General features: G+C 38.5%; 1 protein-coding gene across 1 annotated transcript in view; it reads left to right on the forward strand.

Moving 5' to 3' along the window:
* The window catches only part of KIF26B (kinesin family member 26B), a 335,272-nt gene that overhangs the window by 300,573 nt on the left and 7,960 nt on the right, over positions 1 to 26,739 (forward strand). The window contains exons 11-12 of the mRNA XM_081318941.1: positions 9,447 to 9,609; positions 12,616 to 15,991. Of these exons, the coding sequence (XP_081175067.1) occupies positions 9,447 to 9,609; positions 12,616 to 15,991 (3,539 nt within the window). The remainder of the gene's footprint in view (positions 1 to 9,446; positions 9,610 to 12,615; positions 15,992 to 26,739) is intronic.

Consider the following 26,739-nt stretch of genomic DNA (forward strand, 5'->3'; position numbering starts at 1 on the left):
CTCTTGCCAAGTTTTTTTAAAATGGATTCTGAATATTTGATATTTCATATACTAATATTGCAGTCAAAGAAATACATCTAAATGTAGGAAAAGAACTGAGAAGACTTTTCACCAAGGTGATAAATTTGTGCTTGATTAAGATGGCTGTATGCATGGGCACGAGAGAAGTCCAGAAGAGGAAACGAGTTTGCATAAAATTTGTGGATACTAATGTTAGAAGCATAGATGCACCATAATGATTACTATCTCTGAGTAGAAATAATTATAATAGAATATATACATCATCACAAGAAGAAAATCTTAATAAATGGCAGGCATTAGAGATACAGTAGCTGTTTGATCTGTGTTAGGTGCTGTTGAACACCAATTTCAAAGGCCTGGTTTCTTTGGAAGGTTATCTTGAACTGGACTTAAGAAGTCTTCAAATAGGGGGCTGTCATGTATGAAATACAATATAGATAAAATGACCTTTATTGTCATTTTTTTACTGTGGGCACATTGGCACACGTTAAAAATGAAATTGTTTTGCTTGCTCTCAAAAGTGTACATATATATAACACACATTTGAACATGTTATATACAACATATGTATAAACCTACATCCTTACATATAAATAACATATAAATATTAATCACTGCCCATCTTAAAAGAGGCAGTGGAAAGAGGAAGCTTCAGAGATCACAAGGCTAATACCGTATGGAAGAAAACTGTGGCTGAATCTGGATGTTCTGCTTTGGATACTTCTAAGCCTCTTCCCAGAAGGTAACAAGGAAAACAGGTCATGAAGAAGATGTGTAGTGTCCCAGACAACCCCTGTTCAAGCAATGCTTATATGTTATGTCCTGGATGGAAGGGAGGGAACAACCAATGATCTTTTCTGCTATCCTCACTACTCTCTCTACACCTCCTTTCTGTATGAAGCAGTGATGCTTTCAAACCAGACTGTAATGCTTGTTTGGACTGTAACATTACAGTCAAACCTCAAGAAAAAAAGTTTCCTGGTGGAAAAAGAAAAGGAATCCTCTTTTGTGTGTGCACACACCATTTATAAAACAATGTCAGGAACGAAGCTATATATCTTAGCCATTTAGAAAGGAGAGAATCCATGAAAACTCTGGGCAATAAAACAGAATAAAAGCAATAAGAAAATGCAATTATCAATATAAGTCCTGTCCATTGGCAGTCTGAAATGCTTCTAGTCGAGATACAAATTTATTACTTCAATAAAAATTGGATCAGGATAATTAAAACCAATAGCATCAGGATAATTAAAACCAATCAGTAGACAGGCAGTTGTGTTTTCTCCAGATTACTAGGACTATTCACTATATTTTTTTTCTTGCTGTTTTTTTTTTCTATTTCCAATAAAGTAGTTCCAAACTTAGTGGGAATAAAGAAGGAGAAAGTAGTACAAGGTACTTATTTCATTTAAAATCATTGTATTATATCAAGCAGATAAATTTTAGGAAAGATAGACAGTAGTGCAGTCTATTCCTCATTCATGAAAAAGACAAGCTTCCTCAACCCTTTGCATGGAAAAAGAGTGAGGAAAAACAAAAGTCTGATTTGCCTATAGTTAGGTTTCTCATTTGAAAGTACAGTATTTGTTGAAGTTCTTGTGTTGCTACTTTAATCTTTTCCCCCACAAATCTTACTAATCAGGGTTCTGAGAGATTTCTTTCCTGGAATTAAATTTGTCTAGGTCCTGAAACCAGTACACTGACAATATCTCAGTTCTCGGAAATGTAAAATGATGTGCAATAAGAACAGTCAGTTCAAGTTACAGGGAGTAATTGGTTGAATAATCAAGACCACGTTACTATGGTATATGGGAAGAAGGACCAGATGATCACAGGGCTGGGATATTTGATTATGTACTATCTCTTAATTTATTAAGGAGATTCTGCCTGTTCAGTTCCTTTTAACCAACCAATTAATCTAAAGGCTGTAGTTCTAATTCAGTCTGATCTCTCACTTATTTTCCAACTCCAGTGAAAATACAGCTGTCTCTATGATAGGAATAAACTTAATATGGTGATCGTAATCTCTTTCAGAGATTATAGACTAAGTCTTTTTTTAAATAAATGTTTATTCCAAATAAAAGACAGAAATTAAATCTACTCCAAATATGAACCAGCTAGAAATGTCAGATTGAAATTTGGTCTTAACCAATCTTGATTGGTGTGGACTAGAGCTGGTTTGAAGATAATCCTAAAACATAGTAACTTCATTTCCAGTTGCAGTGCTGCTGATTCCATTAACCAAGCAGAATGAGCCATACCAATCTATATTTGAAAATCCACACTAGACATACTGAGCAGATTAAAACTGGCTTATTTTAAGAATTGTCAAAATTTTTTATAAAGGAAGCCAACAGTTCCTCATCTCTCTTACCCATAAGAAGTCACTCAGCTGTTCACCATCAAAATTTGTTCTGTCATTTTGCAAATATTGTATTCTGTATACATGCATATCCATATATAAAATATACAGGGCATCATTATGATACAGTTCTACTCCACAGTTGTTTAGATTTAGCACAAGCAGATGTAACTGACAGCATACAATCCAAATATTCTATCAGCTTGGAAAATCTGAGTCGGTGAACAATTAATTGGTAATAAAAGATGTCTGGAGCAATTGATTGAGAGTATTGATTACTTAATTCATCCACAAAGTCACTGGTCAGTCACTGACAAAGAAAACATTAAAGTTAAAGACTTCTAATGGCATTTTTAGGAATAGAGTTACTATATAAGATGATTGTAAGAAAAGAGAACTATGATGGGATATTCAGCCAGCCTCTTCCAAATGTTTGTAGCATGTTATTTACCTGTATCTTTAAAATACTGTTTTTTTAGACTACATTTTCAGCAAATCATGTTTCCTATAAGAATTAAGTTAATGTCTTCATAACTTACCGTACATTATTTTCCTTAATATAATAAAAATGCAGCTTGCTTTATTCTGAAGGAACACTGGTGTTGTATTTAGATTGTAAAGTGTGAAATTAAAAATCCAATAAACTAAATTAAGTAATTGCAATCTGAAAAATCACAAAAGCAGTTATACAGTATGTGACTGGTGGTTTTGCTCACTGATTTACAAAAAAATAAAAGCACTTATATGAGAATGGTGCCATTTATTCAGAGATTTAAAAAATAGCAAAGCCCTCCATCATTATAATCCATAGAAAAGTACAGAATTGGTAGGAAAATGAGTGTACTCAAATTGTGTGATTAGCAACATTTCCCTTTGTTTGCTTCTTCTTGGAAGACAGATTTAGATAGGATAAGAGGGAGTCAGCTGACTGTAGCCTATAGAAGTAGAAGGAATCACCAAGATAAAGTTAGAGAAGAATGGGTTAGTTTGGGTAGAGATGGTATAGCTAAAAATAAAACCATCTGTTCTTTATGAGGGCAATTTGATTAATTTGTTACATTTCAACACCCAAGATGGATTTCCGTGTAATGCAAAGAGGGTTTATGAACGAAGCACATCCATCATGTGTAGTCTGTAGAGAGACTACATTACTTTTCTGATGATGGCCCCATATTCCCTGGAGACCTAAATGTAATCTGTTGTTGCCCTTTTGCTCTGACATTTGATGTTTTACTTTGAGGGAAGTGTGAGCAAATAAAAGGCTAGATATTGATTTCTGCACTGAAGTTAATAATTTCCACACATGTTATGCTTGGAATGGTGGTTACTGTTACACAGAATTTGAAATTACAATATTTCTTGATGAACAGAGAATGTATAATGAACTTTTTGCGTATCTCAATTCAAAGCTAAGTCTGGTCAGCAGAAAAATGAGTACAGTTGCTTTATTGTGAACTTAACAGACTTTTGTTTACATCCCAGACTATCATGTATTGTGGTAGGACTGACTAATTATACCCATAGGAAGCTGCAAGATTAAATCAACACACAGTACTGGACACATCTGCAAAACTTCCAAACTTTGTAATAGTGTGTAGACTTAGTTTAAATATGATGAGAAAGTGACTATCAACTATCCATTGGAACTAACAATTTGGTTTGTTGCATCAATATCGTCAGTCTTTTTAGAAACAAATAATTAAGAAGTAATTTTGTAACTTTTCATTATATTCACATATAATAATATAGTACCTGATATAAATTCTATACTGTATTTACCTGAAAGGAAGACATGTTTTTAGCCAGTTGTTGTTAATTTTATAACTTGTTTAGTTATTGAATTTATCCAATAAGGAGGTAGGGTTTTTTCCCCCTCAGATGGCCTGTGAACTGAAGGTCATTTTACATTCACTGTACATTTTACATTCAAATGCACACATTTGAAATAAAATTTTCAGAATTGGTTTATATCGACTTGACAAAGGGGAGCTAGGTATTTTATGGAAATTTTGCATGTGCTTATAATCTCTTTCTCCCTTCTTTTTTATGCTAGTTTTCTATGAAGGATAAACAAACAGTATCAAATCCCCCCTCCTGTTTCCTTTATGGTAGTGGATGTGACTTGATTTATGACCAATGCTTTTACTGTATTTAAGTAAACTATTGCTCCTGCTTGGAAAGTAAAACTTGGTCCCAGCCTGAGAGTACATAAAATTCCTCCCTCCCTCCCTCCTTACGGTTAAGCTGCTATGTATTTTAAATTTTGTATTATTGTAGTTGTTTTCACTTTTTATTTGCCATCTAGAGTCACTGTTGAGATGGCTGGCTTTACAAATTGGATGGATGGATGGAGCTTCGCTGCAATTTTCTTATATTGGTAGCACAGCCCTTCATTAAACTTTCTCCAGAACTAGGTTTCATGTCAGATGTTCTTTCCTCATCTGCATAAGTTCCTGCAGTGTTATGATTTCTCATTCATCTTCTTTTTTTCAATGGCCTTATATTATTCCATTTTTCCATTGAAAAACAAACATTCTTAAAAAGCAGCAAACTTACCTTCTAAGGCAAATAAGCAACCAAGAGCAGTCTTAATTGTTATGTTTCTAACTGGGCATTTTCTAATCCCTTCTTAATGTGGATGCGTCATGCTGTCTAAGTAAACACATCACTGCTCAGGTCAGGTATCAGCATCTGCATTAATAAACTGGTTCTTTCTTGCCCGCATCTTGTTCTTCCCTTTCCTAGTCTCTACCAGTAACAGCAAAACTGCTGTTTTTAGAAACAACAAATGAACTAGTGGAACTGTAAAAATCAGGTTTATGAAAGGGTATATTCCATTAGATATAGTTTTGATAAATACAGTTATTTAGCAAGTGTTTTAATGTGTGCAATTTAATTGCTCCTACATGTTTTTTTTCTCCCAGTGGGAGCAGCTAAACAAAACAAAGTTAGAGACCTCATTCAGGCATTGGAGTTGTGACAGAATAAATCAGGGAACATGGATTGCTTATAATGCTAAATAAACCACAGACTTTCCTGATTATTTAGTCACTGTCATGGACAGAAGAACTGGCACGACTGATCATTGTTTACTACCTCATTAAATGCACTTGAGAGATTATCATTATGTGCAAACTGGCCAACCAAGTACTTGAGAGATTAAAGCCAACAACTTAAATGGTACCTAAAGGACAAAGAGCAATTCAGAGCAATGTCTGTGGCCTTGCTGTAATATATTTCCACAACTTCCCAGGCATTTAATAGACTTCATATGATATATTTAGAATCAAGGCTACAGATATCTTAAAAGCTTTTCAACGCAAAAGCGTAGAAATACATCCTTGAAATAAAGGTTTAATGTGGTGAAAAGACTTTTTAGAAACAAGAAGAATGTTAACTATAAAAAGGAGAAATACTGGGAAGCTTTCATAACATTTTTTCCCCCAGGAAGTTATTACATTTATTGAGATAAGACTACTCCAACTAACGCTTTCTATGTGAATATAATTGCATCCAAGTATCATAAACAATTTTAAAGAATTGCTGGTTCTATAACAGTAGAACAATAGAGTAGACTTTATGAATATGTTTTTGATGTTACATTGTTATCCTCATTTTAAAGATTTACATTTTATATGTAAATTTTTATATTGCCATATTGACTCACCTCTGGCCTTCCACCTCTTTAATCTCACTTTTAGTGGGGAGTTTGAGAAATCCCATTTAGGAAGAACTCGCAGAGTGTGTTGATTCCAAGTACACAGATGCTAAGCCATGAAGGTTAAACCAGTATTCTGAGTGTGACCTGGAAGTCTATTGTTAACCAGTAGCCCCAGTATAAGTGTAGCATGCTGACCCTATTTTTTTAATCAGAAGTCAGGCCACTGCATTTTGTTCAGTCCCCATGTAAATCATGTGGCAATAGGGTAACTTCAAGATAATAGAATTATGAAATGCCACTGAAATTTTTTATACTTTTACTTCAACATTTCATCAAACAACCTTTTTCATACTTCTTATTAATGTAACTTCATACTGTTACATAGTTCTTTTCTCTTTGTTTCATACAAATTCCACAACCTATTTCCTTTTATTCACTTCATACATTTAGACCTTGTTCTTTTTTCTTCCTGCTGTCATTCTTTCACTCTATTTTCTTTCTGAAATTTCCTTTGTCTTCTATATCCATTTCTTCTCCCCAAATCTACTTTTAACAGTATAGGTAGTCCTTATTTAGCGACCACAATTGGGACTGGCCAAGCACTCAGTAACTCAATGATTAAGCAAAGCAGTCACTAAGTGAAACCATGACTGTGCAAATAATCTTCCTCGGCTTTCTTTTGCTTTACAGACCTATGAAAGTTGTAAATGTGAGGTCTGGTCACAAAGCTACTTTTTGATCACTGTTGTAATTGCAGACAATCACTAAACAAGTTAGTTGCTAAAACTAACTACAAGACTACCTGTACCAAATGAATGTTTCACCCAAATTTAGAACTTCACATCGCTCCTTTGGTCCATTATTTCCATAAACAAATCAATAATGTTTTTATTATACTTTCCATATAAATATGCTTTAAAAATAATTAGGTGAAATTAGCAAAATACTTATATTCCACAAGACTGAAATGTTGGTATAGATTCAAAATAAGCATAATAACACTTTCAAAAAGGGAAAAGAGATGGGTAAGTCCTGGATATAACAACAACAATGTTGGAAAGGAACTTTGAGTCATCTAGTCCAACCACTGCTCAGGCACTATACCAGGGATAGGCAACCTTGGCTCTTTTATGACTCGTGGACTTCAACTCCCAGAATTCCTGAGCCAGGCTGGCTCAGGAATTCTGGGAGTTGAAGTCCACGAGTCATAAAAGAGCCAAGGTTGCCTATCCCTGCACTATACCATTTCAGACAAATGGCTGCCCAGTCTCTTGTTAAAAACTTCCAGTGTTGGAGCATTCACAGTTTCTGGAGGCAGGTTGTTCCACTGGTTAATTGTTCTAACTGTCAGGAAATTTCTCCTTAGTTCTAGGTTGCTTCTCTCTGGTTAGTTTCCATCCGTTGCTTCTTGTCCTGCCTTCAGATGCTTTGGAGAATAGCTTGGCTCCCTCTTCTTTGTGGCAGCCCCTGAGATATTGGAACACTGCTAGCATGTGTCCCCTCGTCCTTCTCTTCATTAAACTAGACATACCCAATTCCAGCAACCGTTCCTTATGAACAAAACAATTCTAAAAATATTAAGAATATTATTTGAAAGTCTTTTACTTGATTTTTTTTAAAAAAACACAACAACATCCAACCCTAATTCAGATGTTAACGAACACTTAGAAACATGCTTTTGCTTCGAATGGGCTCTCGATTTTACAATTCATTTAGTTGACAGACATAATTGAAAAGATTTCAGATACTGGTGATATATGCACCTTTAACATATAGCTGTTATAGATAGCATGTTAATCCTATTGAAGAATCCCAAATACCAATAATAATAGGGGATAACCAAACTATATGTGTTACATCTGGAGCAGAAAGTAACCCTTGAAGGAGGTGGTTTTAAGTGTGTTGTGAATCTGTTAAATTTCTCTGTATATATTAATGAAAGTAGGTGTGCCTTGAAGAGATGCACCTGGGACCGGCTCACCAGGGCCACTTTTCAATGATAGAGCAGGCATATGTATTGAAAGTCTTGTCTGGAACATCTCTCCTCCAACTCATTTTAGTGTTAGAAGACCACATCAAAATTAGAACCAATTTCATTTTATGACTATTGATTCTATAAAATACAGCGTGGCAGGATATTTTAATATTCATTATCGCACTGTACCCACAAATCTATTTTCATTCCTGGTGTACATATTCAGGAATGTGTGTGTTGGGGCGGGGGAGAATTAGAGGAAATTTAGAGGAAGAAAACAGTCCTTCTGAATCCTTACAAATGAATCTCTGTATATACCCACATCCACATATACAAACGTACATAATATGTATACACAGACACAGACATACACACATGTACACATAGACATACACATACCATATCTCTATCTCACATGCATACAGAGAGAGAGAGAGAGAGAGAGAGAGAGACATATAAATATACGTATTCTATTCTATTCCTTTGCAGACAACCAAGGCAGTGTGACTAATCTGTCAGAAGTACATGTCATTACCATTTGAAGAGCTGCTGTTTGGCATTTCAGTAGGAGAGGAATCTCATTAAGAAATAACGGGGCATAGTTTTTAAGTGAATCACAGATTTCTCCTGCTCAATTCCTATCCATTTTAGCAGAGCTTTCACAGAAGAAGCTCCCAGTGGATGCTCATGTTAGTAGCACTGAATTAATGCTTCTCATCACCAGCAAATACACATAGGGACTATTTTACTTCTGAATTGTCTTAGATACTGCTGACAACAGCAAGGTCTTTCTTTCTGTCTGTCTTTCTTTGTTTCATTCATTCTTTTCTCACTTTTGCTTAATTTTTACAGCTCACACTTGCACATAGGAATAAACCGATAGCATTCTCATTTGCCCAGGTTCTTCATTGCCAAAGCAATTGTTATGCAGTACCATTTCCAGGTCTGATTACCATCAGAGAGTGTGCAAGAAAAAAAGGTGGCAGGACATTAGAATTTTAAAACTGAGCCCATTTAGTTTGCTCGGAATGTGGCAGAAACATAAACGGCAGAAACCAATCTTATCTTCGTTCATCGAAAAGAAATCAGCAGAGATGAAGCCAGTGCTGTTTCTGGAGGTCTTCTTCTTCTTCCTTTGTGTTTTATTGTTTTGATGCAGTAGAATTTTCCCTGGAAATTCTGACTTTCCACAAGTCAGTTTCCCCTGTTGAAGGCAGTAGCAGGAAAATATACAAAAAAGAGAAGCTCTTTCCACCATCATTTGCCAACTTGTTCAACTGCACGTGTAGTACACTAGAATCGTTAAGAACCGTGCTAATTAGCATTCCATTAAAAGGATGAAATCCTGCTAAAACCCCAGGTCTGATCCTGACAGTGCTAGTGAAACATCACTCACTAATGCAGTCTTAATTCTTTTTATTTGGCAGAGACAGCAAGCTGACCATGTTGCTCCGAGAGTCCCTTGGGAACATGAACTGCCGTACCACCATGATAGCTCACATTTCAGCAGCTGCAGGAAACTATGCTGAAACCCTTTCTACTATCCAGATTGCATCCAGGGTTTTAAGAATGAAGAAAAAGAAAACTAAGGTAAGGGCAGTCTTTGGTTGTCATTCATTGGAAAAAAGCAAAGCAGCCCAAGGTCGTAAATAAATGGAAGGCCACCTCTACGGAAATCAATAGTCATGGTTTTGAGCGTGTGGCAGTACATTTAAGAGTATGTGTGGAAAGGAGGGGGGGAGTCATATGTTTTGTACTTAGTGAATTATGCAGTGCTTTTAACAGCCACATACATGGCAGAGAACTTGTGTTCTTTTCTTAGAATATTATTAGTACAGAGAGCTGCTTGAAATTCAGCTTTCTTTATCATAATTCATATTAATAGCCTGTGGATTATAAATCAATTTTCTGAGATCAGTGAACAGATTCCACAATTATTGCTCCCTAACAGTTTGTTCACGGAAAGAAACCTCTGCAAAACAATAGGTTGTTGAGTGTGACATTAGTGTTAATTTCCCTGTAATTTTCTCCATCACTTTTTCCAAGTACAAGCATGTCAGGGCATTTTAAGCCAATGTTATCAGTTAGTGTGTGAATTAAGCTCAATTTCTGGTCTGAACTCTGTATAATCTTCTGAAGAAATGAAACATTTGCAAGATGAAGATATTTACTGAGAAGTTGTGGCTGTAGTGTTTATTGAGCTCAATATTACTTCTCAGTGCTATCTTTTAAAAAGTTGTTTTAACAAATTAGAGCGACGCTGAAGTGACATGAAGACAAACAAGAAACAGATCACAGCATGAATTTTCAGTGCTGTTTTCAATGGGGGCTCTGGGCTTGGTATTTTTAAAATATTTAAACAGATGTATTAACGTTTGCTGTCTGTCGCCCAGTCACTTCCATGAGATGGGCAGCTATTTGACTGATAAATAAATGAATAAATAAAATACTTTTTACATTGTTGTTCCCCACTGAAAATTGGGAAACACATACTTTTTATTTATATGCAGTTGTTTACAGTTTCACAATAAGAAAGGAATTTACATGGCAGGTGAAGAACTTTGGATATTATTTCAGTTAATATTTTCTAGCATCTTTAGTGGAAATAACAACTTACAAATATTTCCTGAGCCAGCAAACAGGCTTTCTATTCTTTATTTTAGATTTTTTTTGTTTGTTTGTTCCTCCTCATAGAATTCTTTCAGCTCAGAGGCACTCTTAGTTATCTCTGCACGCACTCTCGGTTTGATGTCTTTTCACAGATTTTTAATCTCGTTCAACTCTGAGGACTGTGAAGGCCATTCCAAAATGTTTATCTTTCTTTCCTGCAAGTATGTTATGGCTGATTTTGCAAGAGTGGAGTCAGATCATTGTCCTGTTGAAACATCCAGCTTATTTTCAGATTCAATTTCTTCAGTGACTGAGGGACATCTAGAGTGTGTTGATATTTAATTGAATCCATTCTTCCTTTCCCCCACAATATTTACTGTATCATTGGCTTCCACACAACCATAAACCATAACAGAGCCATCCCCACATAATTAGTAATGTGTTATTTCCTTCAAATGCTCTGTTCTTTCTTCAAATGGGTCTTCTGTTATCATACCCAAATAGTTCAGTTTTTGTTTTATTGATCTGACCATTTTCTTTCAAAACTTTTCAGGTTTATCCCTTTTAAATTCTTTAGCCCAGAATTGAATTTGGTGGGTGGCATCTAAGTCAAGTAAACAAATAAACAATTACTTTCATAATTATGGTTAAAGATTTCTTTCTGGGAACTCTCCCATGCAGTTTATTGCTGTTTAAGAAATGCTATATTGTGAATCTGTGTATAAATACAGACCCAGTGCTAGCCAAACTTTTCAAAAGGTCATTTGCATTGTGGACTGTTTTTCAGATCTGACCAGAATGGAGACAGTTCTAGCAGAAATCTTTCTTGTCTTCCAGATCTTGCCTTAACTTCAACAGTTCCAACATTTCCTATCAGTGTTTCTGTTAGAAGTGCTAGCTGAAAACACTTAGACTTTTTTTTGTAAGAGTGAATTAACTTCATTTTCAAATGTCCATTGGTAGCTCTTGGGGATTCTGTGGTTGTTGAAAGTGAGCAAAACAAAATCCATAACCTAAGGGAAGAAGGGTCATTTTTTTTCCTCCTATGGAAGCATCTTCACCTGGCTAATTATAGGCCTAACATATCAATCAGTATTTTGAGCCTTGTATGAGATCCAGTGAAAACTCTCTATTGGAGGAGCAGATAGTGTGGGAGATTTGAAAGCATCAGAGAACAGCAAGATCAGCTACTATCATCTTCCAGCATTATCAGAACCTTCCCAAGTTATGCACTTAAACAACAGTATCAAAAATATGACTCATTAAGCCATCTAGTAAGTGTAATTTGGGGTTTTTTAATTAGGCTGCATAATAATTGACTCTGTAATATCATTGTATTAAGGGATAGTGAGTGGCTGAAAAGATAACTTTAGATGGATTTCTGAGGATCACATTGCTTCTCTGTGCATCTGAATGTTTGCAAATTTTGTAATGTTTGCAAATTTTATAATGAATGTGTAGAGTTCACTAAAGAATTAAAATGCTTGAAATCAGTTAGTATTCTTTTCACCTCAAAATTATTTTTTACTCATGATGATGCTATCCGAAATAGCAATATGATCACTTTGTGTTTGTGTGTATGTCTGTGTGTGTGTATACACCTGATTAAAATGCACAAACAATCAGTGCAGTTAAGTGCTGTAAGGATTTGACCATTTTCTCCATGACATCAGACAGCATGACTGTTGTGGGGATAGTCCCTAATACACTGTGACAAATTACAGCACTCTCCCATTCTAGTACCCCCCACATGTGTTGGGTCCAGAACTGTCAAAATTCCCATTGAGCATTATAACTGAGTATTTTGAGAATTATTATTCCAACACATTTGGAGAGCATCAGATTGGGAAAGGCTTATCCTGAATGAGGCCCCATTACACAATGGCATCCCAAGTACTACAATACGTATCACTGCTTACCTAAGTGCATTGGTTCTGGAAAGCATTTTTTGGACTTCTAACTTTTTATCCCTCTTCTGATTTCTAGTATACATCAAGCTCTTCTGGAGGAGAAAGCTCTTGTGAAGAAGGGAGAATGAGGAGACCAACCCAACTTAGACCTTTCCATTCACGGAACGTTGTTGATCCAGACTTCCCAATTCTTCATTTGTCAAGTGATCCAGATTATTCTTCCAGCAGTGAACAATCATGTGACACTGTCATTTATGTTGGTCCTAATGGAACAGCTCTTTCTGACAAGGAGCTGACTGATAATGAAGGCCCTCCTGATTTTGTCCCTATAGTTCCTGCTCTTCAGAAAGCTAAAAATGAAGGCAAGTTGGAAGAAATGAATGAGACGGCCCCTGAAAGAGATTGCTTGAAGTGCAATACATTTGCAGAACTCCAAGAGAGATTAGACTGCATTGATGGCAGTGAAGAGACAAATGGATTTCTTTTTGAAGAACTACCAGTTCAGTTTAACTCAGACCCAGTGACTAAATGTCCTTTATCAGGCCAAGAGACAGAGCACTGTAGTGCATCAGATCCAAGCAGGGAAGATGACTTGGTGGTCTGCCAGGAACCTGATAAAGATGCCAAGGAAAACTTAAATGCTACCGCCAGCCAAATCCAGGGAAGTCACTCCCCTGTTCACAGTAGGATGCTTAATGAGATTTCTACTCCTCAGGCCCATTGGAATGTTACAGGCAGTCCTAGTAGTCAGATTAACAGTTCTCAACAACCTCACTGCACAGACCTGCAAAGCAGTCGAGAAAGCCTTAATAGCGGTGGCTTCCTAGAAAATAAGCCACGGCCGATGGGATCACCGCGGCTTGGTATTGCAAGCCTTTCAAAGGCCTCCGATTACAAACCACCAGCTTCTCCTTCTCAGAGGTGCAAAGTTTATACTCAGAAAGGGGTATTGCCAAACCCAGCCCCTCCACCATCATCATTAAGCAAAGATTCGGGTATGGTATCCAGTGAATCTCTAATGCAATCCGAGATCCGCACCCCTCCCATTGGCATGAGTCCTCAAATCTTGAAAAAGTCACTTTCTTCTGGCAACATCGATTACGCAGAGGTTATTGAAAAAGCAGAGCAGCAACAGGAATCCCTATCTCCAGAGTCAAAGCAGGAGATTTTGAGCACAACTATGGTCACTGTGCAGCAGCCCTTAGAACTTAATGGGGAGGATGAGCTGGTGTTTACCCTAGTTGAAGAGCTGACCATTAGTGGTGTTTTGGAAAATGGGCGGCCAACAAGTATCATCAGTTTTAACAGTGATTGTTCTGTACAAGCATTGGCTTCCGGGTCTAGACCAGTTAGCATTATCAGCAGTATTAGTGAAGATCTCGAGTGCTACTCCAGCACAGCTCCTATTTCTGAAGTAAGCATTACCCAGTTCCTGCCCCTTCCAAAAATGGGGCTGGTGGACAAAGCTGAAGAAGCGGAAAGTAGACGTTCCTCTATTAGCTCATGGCTGAGTGAAATGAGTACTGGAAGTGATGGGGAACAGTCATGCCACAGTTTTATAGCACAGGCGTGCTATGGTCATGGAGAAGCAATGGCAGAAGCTCCTCCTTCTGAACTTTCAAAAGCAGTTTGCATAAATGACAAGCAAAACCGTTGTACTGAGGATATGTTTGTATCACCCGAAGGGGTTGACAGAAATACTAATAAATTATCTCCCATCAGAAGCTGTAAAATATCAGCCCTGGAAAAGACTACAGTCACAATATCAAACACTACAAGTGTAAGCGGTTGCGAAGGGTTCATTCCAATGAAGACTAACATTACAGTATTCCCACGTATTGCTGTCAATTCTTTTAAGGCCCAAGAAGGTCATGAGGCCATATCAGCAGTATCATCATCAGCCAGAACTTCCTATCTTCATGAGGGAAAAGAATCCAATGCAAGAAAAGACCTAAAATTTGATGATCCTTGGCTAAAAAGGGAAGATTGTGTAAAAAATGAACATGGTCTCAAGGTTGAAACAGTACCAGAGCAAAATAAGAGACAAAATTCTGCCGACAGGTTCAGTAGCAGCAGTGGAGAGATTTCAAGTTCACCAGGAACTGAAAACCCAAGAAGGGTAGTAGATGAATGTGAAGTGGGACTGCCTGGTTCTGCAACCCACAGCTCCCTTCATTCTACTGAAAGTTTGAAAAATGTCAGCCTTAGCAGAGGATTCCAGAAGACCAATAAGTTGGAGGAACTGGATGTCGTTTCCTATCATTACATAGAGGAGAGTGGTGGCATGAGCTCTTCTGTGTCATCCCAAATGTCGAAAGCTAGCTTGGAAAGAAAGGTAGCTTCTCCCAAGCACGGTGTTCTAACCCGCCCCAAAGGAACACCACCATTACCTCCTGTGAGGAAGTCTAGCCTTGACCAGAAGAATAGAGCCAGTCCCCAGCACAATGCTTGTAGCAGTAGCACCAGCAGCCCTTCCAACCAATCACCATCTTTTTTGGCTAGCTTTCCTGATGAACCAAGTGGGAAACAAAAAGGTTCCAGTATGGAGAGTGGGAGCAATAGCAGCAGTAAATTATTTAGTGCAAAATTAGAACAGTTGGCTAGCAGAACCAATTCTCTTGGAAGGTCTAATGGGAGTCATTACGAGTGCCTGTCTTTGGAAAGGGCAGAAAGTCTATCCTCTGTCAGCTCCAAGATGAACATTGGAAAAGACACCACCATGCCCAGAGCCAGCAGAAGCCTCAACCGCAATGCAATATCCTCTCCAACAAACTCAGGCTTTTCCCAGTCTGCAGGAGCTTCACCAAAAGCCAGTCAATCAAAGATCTCTGCTGTGAGCAAACTCCTTTTGGCAAGTCCAAAGGCTCGAAGCCTGGCTGCTTCCACCACCAAAACCCTTAGCTTTTCAACCAAGTCCCTTCCTCAGTCTGTGGGACAGAGTTCAAGTTTGCCTCCAAATGGAAAGAACATGTCCTGGTCAACTCAGTCTCTTAGCAGGAATCGAGGCTCTGGTCTTTCTTCCAAATTGCCCCTCAGAGCTGTTAATGGGAGGATTTCAGAACTGCTGCAAGGAAATGCTGGCACCCGAGGAATGCAGCTGTGCAGGAACTCAGACACAGATGAACGCAGCAGCATTCATGGAGAGAAGAAGCCCCCTGTTCACCTGCTTCCTTCACCATACAGCAAGATCACACCTCCTAGGAAGCCTCATCGCTGCAGCAGTGGTCATGGAAGTGACAACAGCAGTGTCCTGAGTGGGGAGCTTCCTCCAGCCATGGGGAAAACAGCTCTGTTCTACCATAGTGGAGGAAGCAGTGGATATGAAAGCATGATCAGAGACAGTGAAGCCACAGGAAGCACTTCTTCTGCACAAGACTCTATGAGTGAGAACAGCAGCTCCATCAGCAGCAGGTGCCGAAGTCTTAAAACCCCCAAAAAACGTTCAAATACAGGTATGTCTCCAATGGGTGTCTCAAAAAAAAAAGTTGAGCTTACAAGTTAGTTAGACTTGCACCACATGGAAAGGTAAGCATTCAATGATGACAGAAAATAGTTTTGAATTATGCTTAATGGTGGCAGTGCACAAAGTCAAAATATGAGTATATAGATCCTATATTATAAATATAGAACTCTGATGCTGTATTCTGACACTTTGAAATTGAGGCTGCCAGGAATCACAATGTCTTTTCCAGAAATCAATCCATTAATTAATCAAGACAATCTATATGGTCACTTGTCTCACAGAAGTGATTCTGGGTAGCACACAAAGATTTTAAAACCCCAGTAATGAAAAATAATAGCCCATGATGCCCATGATACATTCCAGTCCTAAAATCCCATCCATAACAGTGCTTGCCTAGCTGGTCTTAATGCTTAGGAAACAGGCAAGTCTTCAGAACTTAAAAAATGCTAATAGGCCACCCAGAGTTTGAACCACCCAGATCAGGACCACCCAGATCTTTGGGTGGATGCATTTCAACAAGGCAAGGGTCTCTTCTGAGGGGAAAAAAGGAATTTCCTACTTGGAAGACTCTGTGTGACACATTGAGGAAGACCAAAACATTGTCTACTAAAACAACTGTTGCCAACCTTGTGCCTTTCAGGTATGCTGAGGCAACAGCTCTGATCATTTCTGATCACAGGGCTGACTAGGAATTACTATGGGGCTGTTGTCATAACATATCCTAAGAGCACAAGTTCAAGAATCTTTCAAAAATATGGTTGACATTCAGGAAATGAAATTCAAATTAAATGTCTTTCATAGTAACCAAAGAAAATAGGGTGGTTTTATTTGAGTGATAGGGTTAAGGTTAGAGTTAAGGTTTATATGCGACTGAGAGGTCAAACATGTTAATAAACTTTCAAGCTTTCAAGAAATACGAACCACTTGGATTTCTGAAAAGATTTTTGTTGCTAGTAGAGAAATGCAACTGTATGTTAAATGCCTATCAAAGAACCTATCCTAGTGTGGTTAAAGGGAAGTTACTCTAATTTTCTTCTGCTGCTTCTTCCCTGCAGTCAAAATTCTCCTGCATTGGCCCTTGCTTTTTCCCTTAACTGTCTTAATGCCTCCTCTATTTTACAAAGACATTCCATCACATAAACCCCATATGTCCCTTTTATTCACTGTACAATTTCTGAGAGCAGCCTAAGACTCACCATCTGCCCATACATTATTATGATGGTAACTCAGAACTGATCTTTCTTAATAAAAGAAGGGCAAAGAAGAAATAAACATTCCCTAGGATGACAGTCGAGTGAAAAAATGTGCCCAATTCTTTCCTCTCTAGATATCTTTAATTTTCTTCTTGGCAAGGTATTTCAGAATTGGTTTGCCATTGTCTTCTTCCTAGGGCTGACAGAAAGTGACTGGCCCAAGGTCACCCAGCTGGCTTTGTAACCAAAATGCACATAAAATGCACATCCTCCATTGGCACCACTTGTAATTGCTTCCTAGTGGGAAGAAGTGAGATGGGGCTCTGCATCAGCCTAAGTAGTCTCTCATGCTGCAGTTGCATTATCATCTGCAAGAAAACTGCCATTCAGCAAGGAGAATTTACTACATTAGCAAACAAAGATGCATATTAAAATGTAGAGTAATTGTGGAGGGAGTTCATGGGGGAGGGTAAGATTAATGTCATCCCTAGGGTAGCTTGCTAGTTTCTCATGATCCTAGAAGATAACAGGCTAGAATGTAAATGAATATTTTTTTCCTGAACAAAAAGTTGGCTGGACAGAAAATACATTGCCACATTTCTACAATAATTCTACTCATAAAACAAAAAAGGCTAGTCATCACATGTTGATGTCACAGTCCTCTGTTCTCCTTGTTCTCATTCTCAACCAAAAAGGCATTCAGTGTCAGCCTATTGTGATATTGGATGTATTTCTGTTGCTTGACATAGAGATAGACCAATTACATTTTTGTTCTTACGGAGTAAGATCCTGGCAGTAACGTTTAGAAGAGCATAATAAGCATCTGTCAAGAATAGTTTAGGTCTAGCAAATCTCGGCATAATGCAGGAATTTGGATGGCTTGACCCTTGAGGTCCCTTGCAGCAGACTCTCTGGGAATTACTTGCCCTGTTACCCTGATAGAGTTTGCATCTATTGATCTTCAGCATAATGTGTAAAGTTCATCTCTATTGCATTGTGCAAAGAAAATGATGTGCAATGGGCAAGCAAGATTAAACTTGAACCTTGACTTAGAATGTAGCTGTTTGGTCCAGTCTTTTGAATTCTCTGTACTGGTTTCCAATTTACAGATAACAAGTTGTATTTAATTGTTAATGCATTAAGTTATTTTTTTTTAAAAAAATCAGGGCAAAGGCACTTCACTCCTCCCTGAAACTGGCTTGTGAAGTGATAAAATCTATCTCCTCCCAACCTATTTTCTTCGTATTTTTTCCCTTACAGTAAATATCATAGATGCTGAAAGCACATTCTTTTTTGTGTCAACAGATTTATGAGAACATAAAAATAAAAAATGACTGCAGAACTGACTAAGATTAAGCTGAGCTGCAAAGAAAGGAGCCTGTTTACACTGAATTTGGATGAGAAGTGTAGTATAGTACTTCAGTTTTTCCCCTCTCCAAGAGTGATCTCCTTCCCTTGATTTGTATCAATTCATAAAAAGATTGGCAACATGAGTTTGTTTGAAATCAGGAAGCACTGGAACATACCTGATTTGCTGTCATGGATACTCATTGCCATAATGAATATGATGTGGTAGATACATTCATTTCAGGTCAGGTGACCTTGTCTGGTTTATTTATGAATATTATTAACAGAAATGCTAGCTGTCAGGCATGATCAATATGAATCAGCATCAGTTCCCACTAAATGGCCACAAAGACTTTTAAGCAAATCACTAACATTGTTAAATTTCACCATTACTTTTTGAAACTCCATCAGTTTGTGAAAACAATTACTCTTGTTTCACTGCCTCCTCCTCAAACTTTTCTTTCTTTCTTTTTTTTTTGTTAGTGCATTATTCATTACCCGAGATCCTTTGAGATGGAAAAGTGATCTAGGGGCTAAAGGATGATTACCTATTTGGTAATATTGAGATATTTTGTAATATTGAGAGAAGCTATATACTGACTTTGGAAAATCAAAATATTTAAGTGAACTGTGAGCATTCTGGGTGGGGGGGGGGAGATGATCATGGAAGACAGAAGTGATTTCATTGCTCCTTTATAATACTGGAGGAAATGTGGTCAAACTAGTATTATTGCAGTAGTGCAAAACTAAAATGTCATATAATGCTTTTTGTTACTTTTTAAAAAGAAATTGTGGGAAATGATTGTATTAAACCATCTACAGGCTTCTTTGCTTCTACACAAAATGTGTCTGCTGATCAAAAATTATAAGGGGGGGGGAGGGAGGGAATCTGCTTTTTGATCCTAGAGGTAAATTGCAACAAAGGTTGGAGAAGAAAGCAAAGCAGCCAGTTTACCACAAGAAAGTAATATGGTGGTAAGAAGCAGTGGGTAGCTGCAAAGTAACCAGCATAGCATGTGTGTGTGTGTGTCTGTGTGTATTTTGATGTCATATTACTACGTTTCAACACATGCCAAAGTACCCTTCAATATAAACTGATATAAGCCTTTTTACAAACAGTACACTTGCTTATTCTGCATATTCTGTTTTCAGTTATGTCATTATTAAACATAAACTTTGGGACAAAAAAGTGGTAAAACCGTAACTGAAGCAGACCTATAATTAAGTTTTTCACACGTATCGAGGTATCACTCAAGCTCTTAACAATCATCACAAATGCTTTGGATTTTTCCAATATGTTACTTATTGGATTCCAATTCCTGTCCCTCAAGATATTTCCAACTCTTTGCAAGCACCTGAGCATCCAGTAAACATAATTTGAAACAGCTTTCAAAAACTCTGCAGAAATGTCATTATCTCCTCCCTCTCATAGATGTTCTTTTCTTTTTATAAATTAGGCACTCGTGTCCAATTTTTACAGGCTGATCAAATGACTTGGTTTGCCTCAATAATAATTCATTATTGATGATAAAACTAATTTAGTGCAAGGCAGTACAGAAAAGAGGAGTGCTGGATATTTTAAGACCTGGATTTTTATGTCCAGTCTAGAAAACATCTTATTACAGAAAGGGAAAGCGCCATAGAGTCATTCAGACCTGCCTGCTGGTTGGTTGATTGGTTGTTTCATTGGGGTGATTATCCAATGAAATTGAGAAACTCAAAATTAGCTCAAGATCATTGCTACAGAAGCATACAAACGTTTATATGGAATATCTGCTTTCAGAGAGACTCCAGTTCTGAGTTTTCCAGTTGGAGTAGTATGGTTAAACATGACCTATTTTGTTGTTGTTTTTAACAAATCTAAACAAAAAAACTGTGTTCATAAACTGATTGAAGCTGAAATGGGTTCTGAAATGCAGGAGAGGGTGCAGGAGTGCAATTAAATTATACTATGTGCCAGTGGTGGGATTCAAATATGTGAACAACCAGTTCTCTGTGTGGATGCCACTTACGGAAGTCTATTCTGGGCCTGGGCAACAAAAAATTAGCTACCGTTTCTGCTGAAGTGGTGCATACCGGCTGAATCCCACCACTGCTATGTGCCCTTTGGGGTTCCAGCCACATTTTCTCTTCAAGCAACACTTTTAACTTTCCTGCCTATGCTGCACACTGTGACTACTAAACACATTTAGTCTATATAATATACCATGCAGGAGACAATGGGAACAATCTATTGAACTAAATACATTTAGCCATCCAAACTTACCTCAAAAATCTAAGCAGGGTTGTACCTGGTTAGTCTTCGGTTGGGAGGATCCAAGGCTGATGACTAGACTGGGAAATTACCAATTATGGTTTGAGGGAAGATGGGATTCTCTCACAGAGACTGCTGTGTGCAATCTCCTCACAAGAAGCAACTAACTGGAGCACTTGTGGGCAGTCTGAAGTTCTTATCCAGAGGGGAATTACAAGGAACTGATTTACTCGCCAGCTCCACTTGTAATGGTGTAAAAAGTTCTTTGATTGCTCTCTGAAAATCAGGTTTGTTAGTTATTTAAGAGGAAAGACTTTTTTAAAAAAACAACAACACATGACTGTATGTGTTTTCCTCTTTGTTCTTTTTTGATGATTTATTTCACAGGTTTGTGATTTTGGATATCAGAAAAGCAATAATACAATATGTTCAAAAACTCAGGTATCCACAGGATAGGAAATATTTTCTCTTCTGAGATTTTTATATCTGAATCTGTAAAATTTCTAACCTAGAATTAAAAAGTTGCAATCCAAAAGATCTATAGGATAATGAGTTAAGAAATATGTTATGCAGAGTATTAAGTTCCCAAGGCTTGACAGATGATGCAAAAATACAAATGCTGAACCAATCAAGTATGTAATTTCTTCTCAGCTCTAAAAAAAATTGAATTTCACTCCTGTTTAAGATGAGTCAAAAAGCAAAAGAATGATGACTGGCTTTGCACTGGACAACATGTGGTATTTTGTTTTAAAACCAAGATCCTCTTGAACCAAACAGCACCAAGCTGTTCCTTCATCACAACTAATGACAATGGCAGTTGAGGTGGTAATTCATAATACAGGGGGATAGGTTTACATTTCTAGTGAAATTCATAGTATAGAAGGCCATGTTACATCAGGGACCTTTTTAAACTTGAAAGCTGAACAGGATGCAGAGATGGTAAAATGAGAGTATTGTTCTCTCTCTCTCTCTCTCTCTCTCTCTCACACACACACACACACACACACACACACAGAGAGAGAGAGAGAGAGAGAGAGAGAGAGAGAGAGAGAGAGAGAGTTTTGAAAAGATGAATCCTTTTTACACATTTAACTACCATGTTTTTTAACCTCATGAATACAGTCAAGTTTTAATAGAGAAAGTTACAATGGAGTAATGTGGTGGAAAGTTACATGGGATATAACTTGGTTGAGTTGGGCAGTGCTTGACCATTTAAAGCAAAATTCAATGACTTGACTTGCTTCGATTTACTTAAAGGAACACAATTATGACTAGCATGTCAGAATTGCTTCATCTTTTGGAGGACAAGAAAAAAAGATTATTATTAATTCACTAAAGGAAAACATTTAGCGTGCTTAGGCCAATCATCAGCTCAAACTGATTTCTGGATACATAAACATCAGACAGCTGGCAGAGCAATCACGAGTTGAAATCCAGCCTCACTGAAGAGAAATGTTTGGGGAAAAGAACCACTGTTGGGAGGCTGGAGTACTGGGCACTGCCTGCTGTTACCACCGCCTTCTCTGGGACTTCGCCCAAATTACTTGTCAATCTGCCATGTTCAGCAAAGGGCTGCCTCCTGACAGTAGGGCTCATTTACAGGCCTTAAAATTAATGAAGGCAGGCAGAGCAGTTGCAAGAGAGATGTGCCTGGCTGAATGGACTAACTAGCACAAATAAAAAATTTGCCCTTGGCAAATCAATTGAAATGAAAATGTTGATTACTGTGTTGGATGATTCTCTGGGTTTTACTCAGAATTCAACCTAGTGAAAGGACTAATGCTGTTACTCAGACTCAAACCATATATTTTTACCATGCTAAGTGCTTTCATAATAAAGGAATTATATATATCAATATTATCACTGATTCATAAAAAAAATAGCCATCCTTATTCAAATCCATGTTTATTTTATATTATTTCTTTATTAGTATATTCATCAGATGTTGCTACCCTGGTTGAGCCATAGCCACAGCCATAACATATGCCAGCCATAACATATCAGGTTCAAGACTCAGCATCCTTTTCATACTGGTTCCTCAGTAACTCATGAAGTCACAGGAGAAAAAATGGAATAAAGTTCTAACACTGTTGGAAGGCAACAACACTGTTGGGAGGCAGCAGCTCTGTCCTTCTACCGGTGCTGATATTATGCTGTATTTAATTCATGCAGATGACATGAAACACAGTTTGCCTGACAACAGTGTGACAACAGTTTGCCCCTCTCTTCTTCTGAGATATTATTTGAAGAGTTTTTGGGAGAGGTGGGGGGGTGTCTTTCCAACGAGCTTGGGATTTCCTAGTGGTCTCCAATTCAAGTACGGACAGTTGCACCCTGCTTAAGCTTTCCAAGATAAGCCAAAGGCAGCTATGTATCATTTGTCTGCTGAACACATAGGAATTTAAAATCCCTATTTGAAGTAAAAATATATCGACACTTTGAAACAAATATTCAACAGTTCATTAATACAACTATAAACATTCCAAAGGTGCTTCACTCTTTGTAGACGAATTACATACAGGGCAGGTAAAAGATACAAGAGTTTGAAGTAACCTGAACCTTCTGTTTTTCAATACATGTCATTTTGTCCTAAGAGAAAAATATGTATTTCTGAATTCTTGAATTTTCTAACATGAAAATACACACATGCTATATTAGATTTGCTATGCAGTATTTCTGCATGGTATGGAAAGAGGCAAATTGTAAACTTCCACACCAGCAGTGGCGTAGCGTGGGGGGTGCAGGGGGGGCCGGCCGCACCGGGCGCAACATCTGGGGGGGCGCGCTCACACTGAGCTGCTCAGGGAGCCCCAAGGGCTGCCCAGAGTTGGCTTGGCGTGACAGCAACACCATATTAACACTAAAAGCACGCGCGCTGCCCAGCGTGCAATCGTATCTGTAACAGCCGTTTTGTTCTCTTAATAACAGGAATAATTACACCCCGCCCCTTTGTCCCGAGAGACACGTGGTCTCGATTGTGGCTTGCAGTAGACTCGCGGCGGGGGGCTGCAGCACACCTCGTCGTTTACCAGCCCTCGGAACTGTTTGGCGGAGTGTCCAGCGCTGCTCGCCGTTTGTAATAAACAGGGGTCTTCAAACTTGGCCCTTTTATGACTTGTGGACTTCAGCTCCCAGAATTCCTCAGCCAGGCTGAGAGGAGCTGAAGTCCACAAGTCATAAAAGGGCCAAGCTTGAAGACCCCTGGTAATAAAGAATGAGGCCCGCAGACGGCGAGAAGGCTGAAAGGGGCGTCGCTCCTGGGTGTATCTTCTGCTCGGAATTGCGTCTCCCGAAGGCAAACTTAAATCTTCCTTGAGCTGGTTTTCGCTGCGCGCGGGCGCGCGCAAAAGAGAGAGAGAGAAAAAAAGAGATCTCCGAAGGGAACCAGGGAGGGGGAGGGGCGGCCTGGCGGAATGCGCCTTGTTCTAATTGTGGAATATAGGGCAAGGCTTCCGTTCCGCCCCCGCCCCGCCCCCGCCCCCCCCCCCAGCCTGAGCCTGCCTTGCGTGGCTGGTGGCTCTCCTGCGGTAATTGCAGCAGAATCCCAAGCAGACATTTCTTCCTCTAGGGCAGCGTTTCCCAACCTTAGGAACTTGAAGATGCGTGGACTTCAACTCCCAGAATTCCCCAGCCGGCTGGCTGGGGAATTCTGGGAGTTGAAGTCCACGCATCTTCAAGTTCCTAAGGTTGGGAAACACTGCTCTAGGGAATGTGGCGGAGTTTTCTAACCTCGCGGGGAAGGGGTAAATCGGACCTCCTTTGTCTGCTTGGTGTGTTAGGACCAGTGGCGTAGCGTGGATAAGCAGCGTCTGGGCAGAAAATAGGTCGGGCGCCGCAGCAAGTATGAATTCCTGGGGTTCAGCCTAAGCAGGCAAAGCTGCAGGGTGGGTTGGTTGGCTTTTCCGGCTTTGGAATAACCTTGGGAAGCTGAGGCATTGTAAGTTGGAAGTCATTGTTTGTTGCCTAACATGTTGGGTCACCCCACACCACATGCTAAGCCATAAACCGTAGTTGGTATCCAGGGTTTAGGACAAGATGGAGAAAACTAGCCAATTATGGGATCATAAATCTTGATGAAGCCCATCATCGCTCCATGTGATGTATGCACTCAATCTACAAACGTAGTCCAAGCCTATTCACATCTGTTGTAAGGTCATTCTCTCGTGGGGTTTATCTTGACATCCACTAAGAGTGGAACAAACATGCCCCATTAACCATTTTCAACGCCATGTCCTCTCTTTGTCTCATCCTAAATCACAGCTGAGGCACCTTAAAGTTGCCTTGTTTCAGTTTTAAACTAGCATTTTCCCTCTTCTCCAGAGACCCTTTTTTGCCTTGAACCTAACTCAGGGGTAGGCAACCTTGGCTCATTTATGACTCATGGACTTCAACTCCCAGAATTCCTGAGCTAGTGGAAGAGACTCGAGTGCTAAAATCCACAGGTTAGGGGGCGCAAATTACTTGCCTTGCCCCGGGTGCTGACAACCCACGCTACGCCACTGCACACCAGTGCAGATTTAACTATGTTCCTCTTCTCCTTTTACTACATGATATTTAATCTATGTAACAGGCTTCTAGTTATGGTCCTACAGCTGCATTGCAATGATCACATTATTTATTGTTACATTTCTTGCTCGGCTAGACTTTGACCAAAAGAGATCACCTAAAGGAATTACTTGATCCTCTCAGAAACAGGTGGTAGAAATTACAGTCAATCAAGTTAGGCCACTAAATGAAATTTCCTCATGGGCAATTTGCCCACTGGAGCTATATAACTTTGGAAGCTGAAAACAAACAGGCCCCTTTTTATATTGTTAGAGTAGCAGTAGAACTGTCTGGTATGGCTCATATTATTTTGTGAATAGACATACTGATGGATGAGAACCTTCTCACATCTTCTGGTGTTCTGTCTATCAGTGCATTACAGTCTTTGCAAACCTTCCTAGATCACTTTATATATTCTTCAGACTCGTTTGGTGTAATAAAGGTAGTGTAGTTTTATCCCAGTTCAGCCTCTTTATATGTACAGTACGTGTTCAATTGGACACTTCTTGAATTATGCAGAAAATCTCTTTTTTGTATTATTGTGAATTTCTGTGGATTCTGATTCTGAATTACCATGGAGTAATAATATTAACGATCCATCTTAAGCAAAATAGATAAGCCATGAGAGTTTTGTCTACTTAGAAGTAAGCCCTACTGAGTTTAAAAGGGCTTAGCTCCTTTTAATCGTTTCTAAGCAGAGAAATTCTGAAGCAGCAGATTTCCCGTAAATCTCACTGTATGCATAGTGTCTAACTAATCAGCTTGTTAACCAACTTACTTAAAATGGATTGAGTTTCAGATCACTATCACTATAAGAAGTTGGGAATGGTTTCTTAGCTTCCCACAATTGTTACTCTTTGCCTTCAGCCACAGGAATAAATATTTGCAAATGTGGTTCAAAAGGTGGAATCCAAATATATATACACAGGATTCTGCTCAGCAGAGTTCACAAAGGTAGTTGACTGGCTTTGAAGAAAATAGAACAGAATTTTATTACAGCTGTTAAAATTCTGAAATGGATGAATGATGAAGCAGAATAATCTTCCTGTACTTAACTACCCTTCTATCTATTGTTCTCTTCTGGAGGAAACATTTATTTTATTTCAGTTTGAGCTGTTCTTCAATTTGTAGCAGAAAACGGACATAAACTCCTCTCCACAAAAAGCAAAAAAAAACCTTGACAAGAACAAGGTGTTCTTATCTACTATAGGCTGTTTTCCCAAGTATTCTTAAATTGTCTATAACATGATTACTTGGCATTGCATGCATATACAGTATGAGCTTGTTTATATACATGCAGGGATAAAGAACAGATTTAGTCAACTGATTTCAAATAGTTTTTTTTCCAGAATTGCATGGTAAATTGGCAGCGCTTGGTAGAAATTTATGCTTAAATTA

The sequence above is a fragment of the Vipera berus genome, assembly GCF_964194415.1.
Source record: "Vipera berus genome assembly, chromosome: 1".
Classification (NCBI taxonomy): Eukaryota; Metazoa; Chordata; class Lepidosauria; order Squamata; family Viperidae; genus Vipera; species Vipera berus.